General features: G+C 46.2%; 1 protein-coding gene across 1 annotated transcript in view; it reads left to right on the forward strand.

The window, feature by feature from the left end:
* Window positions 1-18,208, forward strand: part of LOC148481353 (von Willebrand factor A domain-containing protein 5A-like) — a gene marked incomplete at its 5' end in the record, with an annotated part of 59,473 nt that extends 41,265 nt beyond the window's left edge. Inside the window, 3 exons of the mRNA XM_088453629.1 lie at window positions 13,177-13,328; window positions 15,432-15,558; window positions 16,978-18,208. Coding sequence (XP_088309755.1) covers window positions 13,177-13,328; window positions 15,432-15,558; window positions 16,978-17,057 — 359 coding nt within the window. The remainder of the gene's footprint in view (window positions 1-13,176; window positions 13,329-15,431; window positions 15,559-16,977) is intronic.
* Window positions 18,209-19,809: the final 1,601 nt, after the last annotated feature.

The following is a 19,809-nucleotide window of genomic DNA, read 5'->3' on the forward strand; positions in this document are numbered from 1 at the left end:
GGTTCCACCGTATTTTAGAAACCAACACCAGGCTACAGGGACTAGTGCTGGTTTTAAATATAGGGGGCAAAAACGACGTGGGGTACCCCCTATATTTAAGACCAGCACCAGACCCAACCGACCGGGGTGCAATGCCACAGCCCGGAGACCCAATCACCGGGGCTCTAGGTCCAAAGCATTACACCCCAAGTCGGTCAGCACAAGCTGGTGATCTCGGGGGAGTCGGGGACCCCCCAAAAAAGGGTCCCCCCTCTCCCGAGCACCACAGGCTTACGCTGAAGCCTGGGGCTCATCCCCATACCCCTGGAGCGGTGGGTATGGGGGTAATAGGGGGGCCAAATAATGTAAGACTATTGTACTTTACAGTGGAACTACAAGTGCCAGCATGCCTGCCATTTTGCACTTGTGGAACTACAAGTGCCAGCAGACATGTGGCACCTGTAATTTCACTGTAAAATAAATAGTTAAAAAAAGACAAAACACACACACCGTGCCCGGTATAAGTTTATTACATACACCTACCCATTCACACATACTTACCTTTACCAGAAGTTTCTGTCCCCTTGTACAAGTAGAGATCCATGGTAGCTGGCCCTGCAAGAAAGATTTCATACTCACCTACATCCAGCGCTGGTCTCCGTAGTAGTCCATGGGATTTAAAAAAAAATAAACGCTTTTACCCGATCCACGCTGCTAGCTATGTGTATGTGTGTTGTCACACATACACATAGCTCCCGAATGGCCGCTGCCGGCACCTCACGGGGCATTGCAGTCCCGTCAGCCAATCAGCGGCAGCGCTGACTGTAGAGCGCCCGCTGATTGGCTCCGGCAACTGACAGTTCCCACGTGGTGTGACTCCCGTTTTAACAAAAACGTAAATTTTCGGGAAATATTCTAGGGACCCCCCTAATGATGTGTAGACATGGGGGATCACTATGGGTACCCTCATTTTTAACTCCTGAAGGAAGTCGAGGTTTCTAATAGCCGCGGCAAGTGCATAAATGCGACTTTGAAGAAAGTGGTGCAGAAGAGCATTTAGAATTTTTTTGGGGGGAAAATAACTATGCCCAGCAAATTTGGGGTACTTGAAAATGGGGGTCAGCATATTTTAAAGTTGCTAAACATACTTGAAAAAATCGTGAAAAACCCACTTGCGCAAGGAGCTGCAATGAAAAAAACACCTGGGGCATACTTGGGGACCCCCCCTGAGTCAAGTTCGCTATTTTTTAACTTTGTTCCCCAACATTTTTTTTTTTTTGGCCCCCAAATTCAAAGTTCTTTTTTTGGGGTGTCCCGATTTATTTTTATTTTTTTTGACACAGATCGTTTCAAGGGGTCATTCTGAAGGGTGCAGGCTATTTTTTTTTAAGCCTGCACCCCTAAACCCCAATTCTGCACTTTTTTTCGACACCTATTCAATGGTGAAAACTTATCCCCGTTTTTTAACTTTTCAAAAATGCGATAAGTCTTTGATATTGAATACGGTGTAAAAGTAAAATCAGTGATATTAACGCAAAAACGGTGAAAAGTGTGATATTAACGCAAAAAACACCCATATTGAATACCCCTATATGTATGACACATATAATGGGTTACTGTGATCACTGGTCCTGTATATGCTGGAATTATTACACACAATACACTATGTATGACACATATAATGGGTTACTGTGATCACTGGTCCTGTATATGCTGGAATTATGACACACAATACACTATGTATGACACATATAATGGGTTACTGTGATCGCTGGTCCTGTATATGATGGAATTATGACACACAATACACTATATATGACACATATAATGGGTTACTGTGATCACTGGTCCTGTATATGCTGGAATTATGACACACAATACACTATGTATGACACATATAATGGGTTACTGTGATCACTGGTGCTGTATATGCTGGAATTATGACACACAATACACTATGTATGACACATATAATGGGTTACTGTGATCACTGGTGCTGTATATGCTGGAATTATGACACACAATACACTATGTATGACATATAATGGTTACTGTGATCACTGGTGCTGTATATGCTGGAATTATGACACACAATACACTATGTATGACACATATAATGGGTTACTGTGATCACTGATCCTGTATATGATGGAATTATGACACACAATACACTATGTATGACACATATAATGGGTTACTGTGATCACTGGTCCTGTATATGCTGGAATTATGACACACAATACACTATGTATGACACATATAATGGTTACTGTGATCGCTGGTCCTGTATATGCTGGAATTATGACACACAATACACTATGTATGACACATATAATGGGTTACTGTGATCGCTGGTCCTGTATATGATGGAATTATGACACACAATACACTATGTATGACACATATAATGGGTTACTGTGATCACTGGTCCTGTATATGCTGGAATTATGACACACAATACACTATGTATGACACATATAATGGGTTACTGTGATCGCTGGTCCTGTATATGATGGAATTATGACACACAATACACTATGTATGACACATATAATGGGTTACTGTGATCACTGGTCCTGTATATGCTGGAATTATGACACACAATACACTATGTATGACACATATAATGGGTTACTGTGATCACTGGTCCTGTATATGCTGGAATTATGACACACAATACACTATGTATGACACATATAATGGGTTACTGTGATCGCTGGTCCTGTATATGATGGAATTATTACACACAATACACTATGTATGATGCATATTAAAGCTGGATAAGTGCTAATTATACCCTCTTCATGGACTGTCCACTCTCACTCTAAACTCAAGCATTTGGAAAACCCCCTCTAGAAATCCTGTGATTGCCACTGGCTACATGCTCCTCACTCACTGTCTCTCTACTCCGTGTCCTCCTGGTCTGGGCCCTCCCTTTCCTTTTAGACTGTAAATCTCTCCAATGGCACCGAACCTTTGGGTTCTGCCGCCCCCTGTTTATTTCAGCATTATGACAGCAGATGCAACAATGTTTATAGACCATATCTATGTTCTGTACTGTTACTTTCGTTCCTGTGTTTGTTCACACGGTTTCTGTACTTTGTAAGGCGCTGCAGGTCCCTTGAGGCGCAATATAAATAACGAATACTAATAATAAATACAAATGTGATCCCTTATTAATATGGTAGGCTGTCTAGTTTTTAAAATAGTAGGTTTTATTGGGCTCCCATATTCTCACTACACATAGGAAGCGATTAAATCAAAGCAGGGAAAATGTGAATAATATAAATAATATAAAGCCTTTTCATTGCAAGTGCAGATTTCTTTTGTCAAAACCTGCACCAAGGGGTAAATCCACTTTGGGTGCGAGTTTGTTTCGCTCGGATACTCGCTCTCGGGAAGCGCTCAATCCTATTACAAATGCCAACTCTCACTACTAGCAGGGACTGTGTGCGAATTGTCTATAGCATGCGACTTGGGAGAAGGGCATGAAAATGTGGGGAAGCCATCCTGGATCCGCAAAAAAGTTAGTGGGCATAAGGAAAGTACTGGAGGTTTTTTAATTGGTGTCAAATGGCTGATTTCTGCATTTTACTTATTTATTTTATTTTCAAATTATAGAAGGATAAAGCCAGCTTTTTTTCATTTAATCACAAATGAATTACCGTATATACTCGAGTATAAGTCGACTCGAATATAAGCCGAGGTACCTAATTTTACCACGAAAACTGGGAAAACTTATTGACTCGAGTATAAGCCTAGGGTGGGAAATGCAGCAGCTACTGGTAGTAATCCCCCCCTGGTAGTGCCCCCAGTAGTAATCCCCCCCCTGGTAGTGCCCCCAGTAGTAATCCCCCCCCTGGTAGTGCCCCCAGTAGTAATCCCCCCCCTGGTAGTGCCCCCAGTAGTAATCCCCCCCTGGTAGTGCCCCCAGTAGTAATATCCCCCCTGGTAGTGCCCCCAGTAGTAATCCCCCCCTGGTAGTGCCCCAGTAGCAATATCCCCCCCTGGTAGTGCCCCCAGTATTAACCCCCCCTGGTAGTGCCCCCAGTAGCAACATCCCCCCCTGGTAGTGCTCCCAGTATTAATCCCCCCCCCTGGTAGTGCCCCCAGTAGCAATATCCCCCCCCTGGTAGTGCCCCCAGTATTAACCCCCCCTGGTAGTGCCCCCAGTAGCAACATCCCCCCTGGTAGTGCCCCCAGTATTCCCCCCTCCCTGGTAGTGCCCCCAGTAGCAACATCCCCCCCTGGTAGTTCCCCCATTATTAATCCCCCCCCCTCTGGTAGTGCCCCCAGTAGCGATATCCCCCCCCTGGTAGTACCCCCCGGTCGTAGCCCCCCCAGTAGAAAGAAATGTAAAAAAAAAAAACACTTACCTGTAACCCCGCTCCTGGTTCCGACGCTGCTACAGGCTCCTCCGCCGCTTTGCATAATAGGAGAGACGTCGTCATGACGACGTCTCTCCCATTACCCACTGCGGGAGCCGGAAGATAGCTCCCGCAGTGGGAGCAGCAGTAGCCGCTGAGAGTCTGACAGACTCTCAGCGGCTGCTGATTATACCAAACACATAGCTGCCGGCTCCGGCGGCTGTGTGTTTAGCAGTGTGTAGTGCTGACCGAACTCCGTCCGGTCAGCGCTACACACGCGGTGCAGGCTGTGTCACAGTGACACAGTCTGCACCGCGGCCCGCATGGTACGCTACTCAGCAGCGTACCATGCGGGCATGACTCGAGTATAAGCCGAGGGGGTGCTTTTTCAGCACAAAAAATGTGCTGAAAAACTCGGCTTATACTCAAGTATATACGGTAAAAGAAAAAAAAAAATGGTAGAAAAAAAGTTATGTTGTGTTAATTTGAGGCCACTTTTTAAAAAAAAAATAAAAAAAAATGATGAATAGCAATTGTTGTTCATTTCAAAAGTACTGTAATTACATATGGGCCTAAACGAATGAAAAAGTTGATTTGGGGGAAATTTTTTTGTTTTTTTAACACGTACAGATGTATCCTCATACATCTAGCCTCCTTGCGTGTTAAACAGCCCTTCTAGTCCTGCCATGGCGTGACTCAGTAGTGCTGATCGTTTTTTGTTTTTTTTTGAGCGACTTTTTCTCTTCAAATGTGTCATAGTGCCAAGTATTTTTTTTGTGCGACTTTTCCCATTGAAATGCATCTTATTTGCACAGTAATGCGGATAGGATGCACAAGCAGCTTCTACTAATTAAAATGAGGCATGCCTATATTCTGTGTGTGATTGCGGCTGTATATGCATGCAAAACGCTACATTACATTGTCACAGCCACTAACACTGTCACGTAGTGTTTTTTGTGCAGATACACTCTGTCGCACACAGAATATAGGCATTTTAATCAACAGAAGCAGCTTGTGCGTCCTATTCACATCGCAGGGCAAATTAGACACATTTGAAGGGAAAAAGTTGTACAAAAAGATGCTCCGCTCTATCGAGTCACATGGCGCTCACGCGTTGTGAAATGCGACTTGTAGCGCATGCAGGATAGATGTATGTGGACACATTTGGAATTATTAGGCCAATTAATCTAAATTAAAGTTTCTAGATGCCTAATTAGTCATTATAGGGGCTGTCCAAGGGGTTCTACACTGTGACACAACATTTTTACCTTTAAAATAAAGATTTACCCTAGCTTCTCACACCCTTAGGGGGTGCGCTCAAAAAAAACATCTGCTGCCCTGGCCGGCGGCTCCCTCCTCTGCCAGCCTGCCATAGTGCTTGGGGCATGTGCCCTGCTCTAGATACGCCATTGGCCTGTGGTGCCTGTAGCAGCACCAGTCAGCGGAGGCTCTATACTAATTATACCAGTGTCTGTCAGTGAGTAAATTCTATGCACGGCGCACACACAGCTACTGACGGAGAACTGGGAAGGTACACTACTAAAAAGGGCCGGCATAATTGGTAGCAGACAGTGAGTGCAGCAGTGAGATAAATATATATTGCACTCCCATTCATTTCCAGTCTGAGAGATGAGCTTGGGGAGTACATACTGTAAATGTAGTTATCCAGAGACTGAATCCAGGTATTTCCTCCTGTACTAAGATTTAGGTAAATATCTAGACATAGCCTAACACACCAGCGGTTGCAGAGCTTCACAGGAGCTACTCCTGCCCCTTAAGGTAAACCTCTCCCTGCCTCTAAAGAAATACATCAAAGCACTCAAAGGAGGTAACTGAGTCTTCTATCAATCCAGCAGACCTATACTATTAAATGACTGCTGTACAAGTCAACATGAGACATTGGGGGTCATTCAGACCCGGTCACAAGCGTTGATAGCTCGCAACCGGGTCGATGTTCCCCCACTGGGCATGCGCACGTCGGAGCCGACTCCGACGTGCGCATGCGCGGGACCCGGCTAGCAACGGGCGCTCCATCGCTAGGGGGCGAGCTGTCGATGGTGAGTGACAGCTCGCCCCGTTTGGGAGGCGGGCAGAGGGCGGGGCCGGCCAAACGGAGGTGTTCCCGAAGGAACGCCTGCCGTTTGTGGGACGGCCTAACTGACATCAGCAATGATGGGGAACTTCCTGCTCGATCAGAGCAGGAAGCTCCCTGGGGCTTGCGAGTGCCGAGACCCAACCTTAGGGTCTCGTCGCAAGCCGTGATGGTCGCGATGGTCTTGACCATCGCGACCATCACCCTTGTCGGTCGCTAGAGCTGTGGGTGGTAACCCACAGCTTAGCGATCAAACCAAGAGGCGGCACTACAAGATGCAAGCGGCCGCCCTCATTCAGAGCGATCGCTTGCATCTAACGACCGCCTCTGAATGAGGTCCATTGTTTCTTATTAGCTGCCTGAAATTGAGACATTTTGTATCTTTCATTAATTCTTATATCATTCAGTAGGATAAGGGCTACAGAGTAACATTTGCAGCTGCAGGCGGGGAATACAATGTACTGGTCGCTGTATGGCTTTTACCTTTGCTACTCTTCATAGTTCTCTCTGTCTCTAAATTTTATAGTAAGCACCCTGGTTTAGGGTCTGCCTGTTTGTCAGGCTAATCTCTTGAATCACTGGACAGATTTTGATGGTGCTTTCACCAATCTATATAGCAATGGTCGAGGGAGGTTTAGGTTTGTGAACCATTCATATGTGACACAAGGGAGCCGGGCAGTGATGATTTTAGTGAAGCAAATTCACAGAACAGAACTGTGCACCAAGCTGCTGTATAGGAGCTGGCCAGGGTGCTGAAACAGCAAGACCGCATCTGACACTGAGGCTTGATATGAAGCAAGTTCAAAAACTGTTGTGGTGTGGGAGTGACTGACCGCTGCTGCTGCAGGGTCCAGGGCTGCACACTGATTGGATCAGTGAGAGCCAATAAAAGATAGCAATGTTCCCTGTTGCTTAGCAGCAGCCTAGAGAGGTGATGGGAGACCTGGACTGAGTAAGGTCACATCTGAGGCATACGGAGAGTGAGAGACAGCTTCCAACAAACCCATGATGATGCCCTTATGCAGACACAGCAGCCAGGAAGGAGCCTGTGGGGGCATAGCTATCGGGAATTAAAAGAAAAAAACACATTGACAAACACTTTAAATGATTTCCATTCGATAGTGGAAAACATCGGACTGCCACCATCAAATGGTAAAAACACTACCATCGGAACAAAAGCATCGATAATTAGTAACCATCTACTCCAGACACCACTTCTCCACCATGAAATTTTCCCTCTCCAGCATGATCCCGCTCTGCCACACACCCTCTGTGAACAGTAGGCACCTCCCATGGAAATCAGCGCTGTTCTCAGACAAGGGCACCACGTTGAGGAAGCTCAACAGGAAGCCTAGGGAATACAGAGTACATTGTGGAAAGAGGACATTGCTCAGCGCAGCTGGGGAGGGGTGCACATGGAGGCTGTGGAAATATGCACAGTGTCCCGGGGACATGCTAGTGCTTATGGTAGTTGCAATTCAAATCTCCGATCCATGATCCTCCTGCCCTTCCCATCACATCCCAGTGACCGGGCCCCAGCAGGGCAGCAGCAGTGGGGGTTGTGGTGACTCTGGTGAGAAGCAGGAGGCTGTGGTGACATGGGGAAGGTTATGAGATGCAGGGGGCTGTGGTGACATGGTGTAGGATGTTATGAGATGTAGGAGGCAGTGGCGACATGGTGTAGGTTGTTATGAGATGCAGGGGGCTGTGGTGACATGGTGTAGGTTGTTATGAGATGCAGGGGACTGTGGTGACATGGTGTAGGTTGTTATGAGATGCAGGGGACTGTGGTGACATGGCTTAGGTTGTTAGGTGCAGGGGACTGTGGTGACATGGTGTAGGATGTTATGAGATGCAGGGGGCTGTGGTGACGTGGTAGGTTATGAGATGCAGGGGCCTGTGGTGACATGGTGTAGGATGGTATGAGATGCAGGAGGCTGTGGTGACATGGTGTAGGATGGTATGAGATGCAGGAGGCTGTGGTGACATGGTGTAGGATGGTATGAGATGCAGGAGGCTGTGGTGACATGGTGTAGGATGGTATGAGATGCAGGAGGCTGTGGTGACATGGTGTAGGATGCTATGAGATGCAGGGGGCTGTGGTGACATGGTGTAGGATGTTATGAGATGCAGGGGGCTGTGGTGACGTGGTAGGTTATGAGATGCAGGGGCCTGTGGTGACATGGTGTAGGATGGTATGAGATGCAGGAGGCTGTGGTGACATGGTGTAGGATGCTATGAGATGCAGGGGGCTGTGGTGACATGGTGTAGGATGTTATGAGATGCAGGGGGCTGTGGTGACGTGGTAGGTTATGAGATGCAGGGGGCTGTAGTGACATGGTGTAGGATGGTATGAGATGCAGGAGGCTGTGGTGACATGGTGTAGGATGCTATGAGATGCAGGGGGCTGTGGTGACATGGTGTAGGATGTTATGAGATGCAGGGGGCTGTGGTGACGTGGTAGGTTATGAGATGCAGGGGGCTGTGGTGACATGGTGTAGGATGTTATGAGATGCAGGGGGCTGTGGTGACGTGGTAGGTTATGAGATGAAGGGGGCTGTGGTGACATGGTGTAGGATGTTATGAGATGCAGGGGGATGTGGTGACGTGGTAGGTTATGAGATGCAGGGGGCTGTGGTGACATGGTGTAGGATGTTATGAGATGCAGGAGGCTGTGGTGACGTGGTAGGTTATGAGATGAAGGGGACTGTGGTGACATGGTGTAGGATGTTATGAGATGCAGGAGGCTGTGGTGACGTGGTAGGTTATGAGATGCAGGGGACTGTGGTGACATGGTGTAGGATGGTATGAGATGCAGGGGGCTGTAGTGACATGGTGTAGGATGGTATGAGATGCAGGGGGCTGTGGTGACATGGTGTAGGATGGTATGAGATGCAGGGGGCTGTGGTGACATGGTGTAGGATGGTATGAGATGCAGGGGGCTGTGGTGACATGGTGTAGGATGGTATGAGATGCAGGGGGCTGTGGTGACATGGTGTAGGATGGTATGAGATGCAGCGAGCTGTGGTGACATGGTGTAGGTTGGTAAGAGATGCAGGGGGCTGTGGTGACATGGTGTAGGATGGTATGAGATGCAGGGGGCTGTGGTGACATGGTGTAGGATGGTATGAGATGCAGGAGGCTGTGGTGACATGGTGTAGGATGCTATGAGATGCAGGGGGCTGTGGTGACATGGTGTAGGATGTTATGAGATGCAGGGGGCTGTGGTGACGTGGTAGGTTATGAGATGCAGGGGGCTGTGGTGACATGGTGTAGGATGTTATGAGATGCAGGGGGCTGTGGTGACGTGGTAGGTTATGAGATGAAGGGGGCTGTGGTGACATGGTGTAGGATGTTATGAGATGCAGGGGGCTGTGGTGACGTGGTAGGTTATGAGATGCAGGGGGCTGTGGTGACATGGTGTAGGATGTTATGAGATGCAGGGGGCTGTGGTGACGTGGTAGGTTATGAGATGCAGGGGGCTGTGGTGACATGGTGTAGGATGTTATGAGATGCAGGGGCTGTGGTGACGTGGTAGGTTATGAGATGAAGGGGGCTGTGGTGACATGGTGTAGGATGTTATGAGATGCAGGAGGCTGTGGTGACGTGGTAGGTTATGAGATGAAGGGGACTGTGGTGACATGGTGTAGGATGTTATGAGATGCAGGAGGCTGTGGTGACGTGGTAGGTTATGAGATGCAGGGGACTGTGGTGACATGGTGTAGGATGGTATGAGATGCAGCGAGCTGTGGTGACATGGTGTAGGATGGTATGAGATGCAGGGGGCTGTGGTGACATGGTGTAGGATGGTATGAGATGCAGGGGGCTGTGGTGACATGGTGTAGGTTGTTATGAGATGCAGGAGGCTGTGGTGACATGGTGTAGGATGGTATGAGATGCAGGGGACTGTGGTGACATGGTGTAGGATGGTATGAGATGCAGGGGGCTGTAGTGACATGGTGTAGGATGGTATGAGATGCAGGGGGCTGTGGTGACATGGTGTAGGATGGTATGAGATGCAGGGGGCTGTGGTGACATGGTGTAGGATGGTATGAGATGCAGGGGGCTGTGGTGACATGGTGTAGGATGGTATGAGATGCAGGGAGCTGTGGTGACATGGTGTAGGATGGTATGAGATGCAGCGAGCTGTGGTGACATGGTGTAGGATGGTATGAGATGCAGGGGGCTGTGGTGACATGGTGTAGGATGGTATGAGATGCTGGGGGCTGTGGTGACATGGTGTAGGATGGTATGAGATGCTGGGGGCTGTGGTGACATGGTGTAGGATGGTATGAGATGCTGGGGGCTGTGGTGACATGGTGTAGGATGGTATGAGATGCAGCGAGCTGTGGTGACATGGTGTAGGATGGTATGAGATGCAGGGAGCTGTGGTGACATGGTGTAGGATGGTATGAGATGCTGGGGGCTGTGGTGACATGGTGTAGGATGGTATGAGATGCAGGGGACTGTGGTGACATGGTGTAGGATGGTATGAGATGCTGGGGGCTGTGGTGACATGGTGTAGGTTGGTAAGAGATGCAGGGGGCTGTGGTGACATGGGGTAGGATGGTATGTGATGCAGGGGACTGTGGTGACATGGTGTAGGATGGTATGAGATGCAGGGGGCTGTGGTGACATGGTGTAGGATGGTATGAGATGCTGGGGGCTGTGGTGACATGGTGTAGGATGGTATGAGATGCAGCGAGCTGTGGTGACATGGTGTAGGATGGTATGAGATGCAGCGAGCTGTGGTGACATGGTGTAGGATGGTATGAGATGCAGGGAGCTGTGGTGACATGGTGTAGGATGGTATGAGATGCTGGGGGCTGTGGTGACATGGTGTAGGATGGTATGAGATGCAGGGGACTGTGGTGACATGGTGTAGGATGGTATGAGATGCTGGGGGCTGTGGTGACATGGTGTAGGATGGTATGAGATGCAGGGAGCTGTGGTGACATGGTGTAGGATGGTATGAGATGCTGGGGGCTGTGGTGACATGGTGTAGGATGGTATGAGATGCAGGGGACTGTGGTGACATGGTGTAGGATGGTATGAGATGCTGGGGGCTGTGGTGACATGGTGTAGGATGGTATGAGATGCTGGGGGCTGTGGTGACATGGTGTAGGATGGTATGAGATGCAGCGAGCTGTGGTGACATGGTGTAGGATGGTATGAGATGCAGGGAGCTGTGGTGACATGGTGTAGGATGGTATGAGATGCAGGGGACTGTGGTGACATGGTGTAGGATGGTATGAGATGCTGGGGGCTGTGGTGACATGGTGTAGGTTGGTAAGAGATGCAGGGGGCTGTGGTGACATGGGGTAGGATGGTATGTGATGCAGGGGACTGTGGTGACATGGTGTAGGATGGTATGAGATGCAGGGGGCTGTGGTGACATGGTGTAGGATGGTATGAGATGCTGGGGGCTGTGGTGACATGGTGTAGGATGGTATGAGATGCAGCGAGCTGTGGTGACATGGTGTAGGATGGTATGAGATGCAGCGAGCTGTGGTGACATGGTGTAGGATGGTATGAGATGCAGGGAGCTGTGGTGACATGGTGTAGGATGGTATGAGATGCTGGGGGCTGTGGTGACATGGTGTAGGATGGTATGAGATGCAGGGGACTGTGGTGACATGGTGTAGGATGGTATGAGATGCTGGGGGCTGTGGTGACATGGTGTAGGATGGTATGAGATGCAGGGAGCTGTGGTGACATGGTGTAGGATGGTATGAGATGCTGGGGGCTGTGGTGACATGGTGTAGGATGGTATGAGATGCAGGGGACTGTGGTGACATGGTGTAGGATGGTATGAGATGCTGGGGGCTGTGGTGACATGGTGTAGGTTGGTAAGAGATGTAGGGTGAAAGGGGAAGATTTGCTAACCCCACACGAATATTATGAGGAAACTAACTGCGCTAGTATATTCCAAATACAGCCAATATATGGATAAAATATACTATTTATTGTTATAATGTTAATATCTTGTTAGTTATCACATGTACTGTAAAAGATACTAATTAAAACACTTCAGCACATGTCATAATAGTAACAATACAAAAACATAATTATATATTTGTTGCATTGCGGCTCTTATGGATGTATCCTAAAGTCAAGATCTTCTATACAATGTATCAATTGTTAGATCAGTGGGCCTCATTCACTACCGTACGCAACTGCTTATGCAATAGCAATTACGCACGCAGTTCAACTGCAATAGTATGCTAATACATTGTGATCGCAATTCCCTCGCAGCACTACACAAGGACGCCCACATTACTCAGCATACATCGGTAACGTTTAGCAAGACTGCGAAACCATCGGTACAATAGAGTACCATCGCAGCCCTGACCTTACTCAGAAATTGGTAACAACCACGCACGGTATGAGACCTCAGACTGCATACGGCATCGTAGTGGATAATTTATGCACGCCCTGCAATGGCGTTGATACGCACTGGCACATCTGCGTTTGCCTGACCGCCCCCCTGTTACCACCCACAAACGGCACTTCATGTCACCCACTCTGCTTTGGGTCTGAATAGACTCTGCGATCGCAGTAGCTAGCTCGCGCAATGCGTACGCATGCGCAGAGTGCAACAATTGGCCGATATCGTGCGTAATCGCAGTTGCTTACGGTAGGGGATCAGACCGTGTCCCATATCCAAAATCCACAATCTTTATATTGAATTGCATTTGTTACTTTATATTGATCATTTTTGTCTGTATTTCTTACAAGTGGAGTCGTCACAACCTGTTCCTGTGGAGACCCCACCACTATTGAAGCTGATTTCCCTGCAGAATGCTGACGGCTCCTGGAACGTGAGCCCCAAATTATCCACAATCCTGGGAATATCTGAGAAAGACCTAAAAGACAAGAACCCAGAAAAGGTTATTATCACATTACTGATCATGTCCCACGTCTGGACAGTGATGGGGATCTTACGTGATCTTTTATGGAATTTATTTCCCTTAGTTGTCTCTTGCTGAGAAGTGGGCAAATACATAAAGGACGTGTAGTGTAAGTCAATTAGTACAAACCAGCGTGACACATAAAAAGCAGGGACTGTGCAGAGATTCAAGATAGGGGAGATCTGAGGGCAGAAGTCACGATTTTAAAATCACATAATCATTGAATTAATGGAAATTTATAGTTTACAAACTGTTCCACGATTGTGAGTTTGGTCTTCATCGGGTGTTTAATAGGATCATACGTAATAAATGGGATTAGGGGCCACCCACAGGATACAGTGCTGTAGGGACAAACACCTAAATATTCATAAAAAGGAAAAATGAACAATCACAAATATACATACATTTACAGATTTTAACGGTGGGTTTTGTTCTGATCGAAATGAATAGTTACACACGTGACCACTTGAGTGAGTACAAATGAACACACTTTATTTACAAGAAATGAACAAACAATTAACATACAAAGTATACAGTATACTCAACTTTTGTCTATATATTCAGATGACACCGGTAATTCATCATCTTCACCATAAGATGTACTTCATCTTCATCTGCGGAGCCCTCGTTTCACAACACCCAGGTAGTTCAATATACATTGCAGGCACCATGTACTGCAGTCTCAGGTCCATGCACGAGCCGAAGAGCCTTTGTCTAGGTCCTGATTTATATAACATAATCTATGTGTTGGCTTTCCGGATATTAAACCCATTTTCGTTACATACTGGGTACCAAGCACTGATTGGTACAACATACCATGGGCCATTCTTACCTCTTGCACATGCTCTGTAAGCACTAAGATATACTACCAGACAAAGAAATACAGTTATGACGTCCTAGAATGTCTGGAGTTTCAAAGCCCCTTTGTGTAGAATATGGCCATCACTATCCGTAACCCATAATGCTTAGCATCTCTACACATCTTACAATGGGAATGTGGCTCACTGTCTACTGATAACATCATATAAGGTACGAAGGGCTCATTAATACATCTACTGCTAATGACAGACACAAGTTGGCCCCTCAGTTTGTCTTGTCTGACCCCAAAGGTGATCTGACCAATCTATACATAAACTAGAACTACATGAATACAATACGCTTTCTTTCTAAACTCAATGGGGCCCAGCCAGGTTGTGTGTTACAACTTCTATGTCTATGTAGAAATTAATTATTTAACCCACTGGTTACGATGAAAATACAAAAATGAATGATGAGGTGAAATTCAACAGCTGAATGAGGGGAAGGAACCTTTATAGTGGTGATAAGTCGGTGGTCATTATATACTGTGATTTATCACATGGAAATAGAAAGCAAAGATTTGTCTTCTGTATGGCGCACAAATGTTTTTATTATATTTAGATAAAAGATTATGATCTTTATTAGATATGCATTAAAAGTGTTCCAACTGGAGCGATGTTCAGCGTAATGAAGGTTAAAAGTAGATTGAAGAGTAATTGTGTAACTAATTCCTAGAGAAAAGTGAAATTAAATCACAATGAGTCTCTGCCGTGCCTCTTCCATGTTTATTACTATTAAAGATACTTCATGTAATCTCGTAATAAATTGGTTCTTACGGAGCTCTGGAAAAAGGGTACAAGAAAAGGGGGTAAAAAATGGTTCCCCTCCAATTCCACATATGATATATATTCATCAGGGAGACACTCGTAATATTCCATAAGACATAGGGGCACCTCCCTATCTAATGAAATCCCGTGTGTCACTAAGGCATATAAGAGGTACCGATATGAATATTAGACCCTGAATAACCCCTCTCTTGGTATTTAGATGCTGTTAATTATTATTATATCTTCTTGTTACACTTCTGATTTGCTGCATCTTTAATTCAACACTGTGCTTATTATCCATGATCAAGTCAGCACCCAGTCATCTATTACGTCATATAGGTTATATAGATCTATTGGAGTTTGCCTTGAGAAAGCTAACGGTGAAACGCAGGGTCTCTGATGCCGCTATACCCAGATATGTAACATTCCCCTTCCCGTGTCTTCTCCTGCTCTGCAGAACGTGGACCCAGCAGTCTGGGCGACCATCCTGGCTGTGATCTGGCTTCATGTCACCTGTCTGGAGCAGCGGGATGAGTGGGAGTTACTGGAGGGGAAGGCCGTCTCCTGGATTAAGTCCAGGGCAGGTAAATGTAATAACACCCATCAGTGTTATCATGTGCAGCGCTGGCTTAGATGTAGATAAATCTATTTTATCAAAGTTTATTTTTTGTAGGATAGATTTAGTTTATAGTAATTAGTGATCGGAGTGAGCTAGAGTCGGCGCGGTACAGAGGAAGCCGCGGCATCGGGGGGTCTCTGGCGGAGATGGAGGGGGCAGGAATGCTGGGAAATTGGGCCACGTTTGGTGTCTCCTCTGCCACTATTACCTATGAGGAAGATACAGCAACATAAGCTGTACAATAAGAGAAGGGTCCTGTATGACTGTGACAGCTGTTACTAATGTACTTATAGACACAAATCTGTATTGTATTAGAAATTATCTCTCCGTCCTGCCCAGGGAAACGGAGATCCTCCCTGTAAGGTGGGTTACAGTATATAGCTGCTAGTAATACACCCCCCTATATGCCGGAGTACAAGAGAGCCTATCACCCAGTGGCTAGATTGTCTTCTCACTGTAATGTGGGTTACAGTATATAGCAGCTAGCAATACACCCCCCTATATGCCGGAGTACAAGAGAGCCTATCACCCAGTGGCTAGATTGTCTTCTCACTGTAATGTGGGTTACAGTATATAGCAGCTAGCAATACACCCCCCTATATGCCGGAGTACAAGAGAGCCTATCACCCAGTGGCTAGATTGTCTTCTCACTGTAACCTTAGTGTCAGTATTAATGTTTCCATAAGGATTGGACGGCCCTATAGCTGCCACACACCGGCCCATCCTACCTGCAGGATGACCATTCTATGTAGCTGTATCCATGGGTGGCCATATTGGATGAGATACAGCCAACCAGACCCTAATAACACAATATAGATGGCAATATTTCTGTGTAAGTGGGCACGTTATTTGCTGCCAGAAGCCGTCACCCTACCACAGTTCAACACCGTCATCCCCCTGACGTTACTACAGGATGCAGTGCTGGGATTGTCATTTATAGTGGTAGTGGCAGAGGATGCAGCAACATTGGGTGCCCACGTAAATGTACATGCCACCCTCCTCCCTGGGGAAACTCCTGCACCGTAGTGTAGCCGGCTGTATTCAGAAGTCGAAAAATGTTAAAGATGAGCAGTGTGCAAGAGCACAGCCGCCACATCAGAGGCCCCGTCCAGCCACATTATTTCTACGCCTGTCATGTAATAAAACATTTCAGTTCTCCTCCTAAAATATCATCGGCTTATTGAGACACTTTTTTTTACCACAAGTGGAACTTTTGTGTTGGGTCCTTAAATGGTTTATTTATTTATTTTTAACCTTATTGCTTTTGAGTTTACCTAGAACGTTACAGCTGAGCTCTTGTGTAAGGTATTTCCATGTCTCCTTAACATCCAAACATGAGCATCCGGCTATTATTATTTACAGTCACTCTGTAATATCCTCACAGGCTCCTCCCTGAGCAAGTACATCCAGGCCGGGAACGAGTTGCTGAAATCCTCTGTGGATCCCAAGGTGTTCGGCCTGTGAGAAGAGGCGCTGCGTAGAGGAAACAAGATGGCGGAAGGCTTTTCCTCCTGACCCCGGGGATTCTCCTGCAGATCAGGATGTTGCTGCTCTTTTCTTAGCTTCAGTTTGCAGATAAATATGTATTTGTGCCTTGTTACGCTGGTTCTCTGTATGACCCAAACCAAAGTCACATGTGCTCAGTTATTAGTGAGGGAGAGAGGAATATTATATACGTGCACTGTATAACCCAGTAATGTGCTATGATGCTTAGTGCAGCCTAGTACCAACGTCTATCTGCACATTACAGGGTGGATCTTGTGTATAATAGACTCGCCCAGATCACTGACCCACTATCTCCAGATCCAGACCCATCAATGTGGTGTTGTTTCAGTAAGACACCAAGAAAGAGAATACTTCGGAGAAGGTGCTCTCCCAGCATGCTGGGTCATGTAGTTCTACAAGGGCTGGAGAGCCCCATGTTGGCTACTTCTGCTCTAGAGGGTATAATACTATACAATCCTTGTAGCCTTACACACCACTTATTATTGTGCCTTATATAATCAGAAAGTGTCCGGTCATCCTGTATCCTCGCAGCCCTCTCTGTGTGTTACCCATTATCTGTCCTAAAGACGTATCTAACCTGCTGTCATGGTGGCCAGCAGTACGTTACTTACCGCACTTACCAGTTATCTGTACTAAAGCCGCATCTAACCAGCTGTCATGGCGCCCAGCAGTACGTTACTTACCGCACTTATCATTACTATTATAGAATCTCCAGCTGCCGTCTGTCTGTGTGAGGGATCTCTGTGCTGTGTGTACGCCCGGAATAGGTGATGTCTCAGTTATATATTATACTGCTCACCCTAGGTACAGGGAGCTGATCAGTGAGGAGGGTAAGATGTAGATGTGATGTATCACTGCAGCTCCTGTACATACTCCTCACTGATCAGCACCTGGAGTGATCGCTATATTGTTTTTATAGTGACCGATGTCTGACCCGGACAGAATGCATAACTGTTATATATACATTTGTCTTTCCTTTTGTCTATACAGTGACCTTTATATCTGCGCTCTGTAATGTATGTTGTGGGTGTTATTTGTTTGCTGTTTTTCTTGTTTACAGAAGCAAAATAATTCAAAACTTTCTATAAATAAAAAAACAATTTCAGTAATTTCAGCTGTAGATCACTGACCATGTACACGGCTTGTTGGGATCAGAGTCACGCGTTACAGAGAGCGTTACTAATACAATAAGGTAACATGAAATGCTTCTCTGCAGATGTATAGATCACTGACCATGTACACGGCTTGTTGGGATCAGAGTCACGTGTTACAGAGGACGTTACTAATACAATAAGACAACATGAAATGCTTCTCTGCAGATGTATATATCACTGACCATGTACACGGCTTGTTGGGATCAGAGTCACGCGTTACAGAGAGCGTTACTAATACAATAAGGTAACATGAAATGCTTCTCTGCAGATGTATATATCACTGACCATGTACACGGCTTGTTGGGATCAGAGTCACGTGTTACAGAGGACGTTACTAATACAATAAGACAACATGAAATGCTTCTCTGCAGATGTATAGATCACTGACCATGTACACTACTTGTTGGGATCAGAGTCACGCGTTACAGAGAGCGTTACTAATACAATAAGACAACATGAAATGCTTCTCTGCAGATGTATAGATCACTGACCATGTACACTACTTGTTGGGATCAGAGTCACGTGTTACAGAGGACGTTACTAATACAATAAGGCAACATGAATTGCTTATCTGCAGATGTATATATCACCGACCATGTACACGGCTTGTTGGGATCAGAGTCGCGTGTTACAAAGAGCGTTACTAATACAGTAAGACAACATGAAATGCTTCTCTGCAGATGTATAGATCACTGACCATGTACACGGCTTGTTGGGATCAGAGTCACGCGTTACAGAGAGCGTTACTAATACAATAAGACAACATGAAATGCTTCTCTGCAGATGTATAGATCACTGACCATGTACACTACTTGTTGGGATCAGAGTCACGTGTTACAGAGGACGTTACTAATACAATAAGGCAACATGAATTGCTTATCTGCAGATGTATATATCACCGACCATGTACACGGTTTGTTGGGATCAGAGTCACGCGTTACAGAGAGCGTTATTAATACAATAAGACAACATGAAATGCTTCTCATATGTATAGATCACTGACCATGTACACGGCTTGTTGGGATCAGAGTCGCGTGTTACAAAGAGCGTTACTAATACAGTAAGACAACATGAAATGCTTCTCTGCAGATGTATATATCACTGACCATGTACACGGCTTGTTGGGATCAGAGTCACGTGTTACAGACAGCGTTATTAATACAACATGAAATGCTTCTCTGCAGATGTATAGATCACTGACCATGTACACGGCTTGTTGGGATCAGAGTCACGCGTTACAGAGAGCGTTACTAATACAATAAGACAACATGAAATGCTTCTCTGCAGATGTATAGATCACTGACCATGTACACGGCTTGTTGGGATCAGAGTCACGCGTTACAGAGAGCGTTACTAATACAATAAGACAACATGAAATGCTTCTCTGCAGATGTATAGATCACTGACCATGTACACTACTTGTTGGGATCAGAGTCACGTGTTACAGAGGACGTTACTAATACAATAAGGCAACATGAATTGCTTATCTGCAGATGTATATATCACTGACCATGTACACGGTTTGTTGGGATCAGAGTCACGCGTTACAGAGAGCG

Source organism: Taudactylus pleione, unplaced genomic scaffold, assembly GCF_031769625.1.
Source record: "Taudactylus pleione unplaced genomic scaffold, aTauple2 ptg000584l, whole genome shotgun sequence".
In the NCBI taxonomy this organism is placed as follows: Eukaryota; Metazoa; Chordata; class Amphibia; order Anura; family Myobatrachidae; genus Taudactylus; species Taudactylus pleione.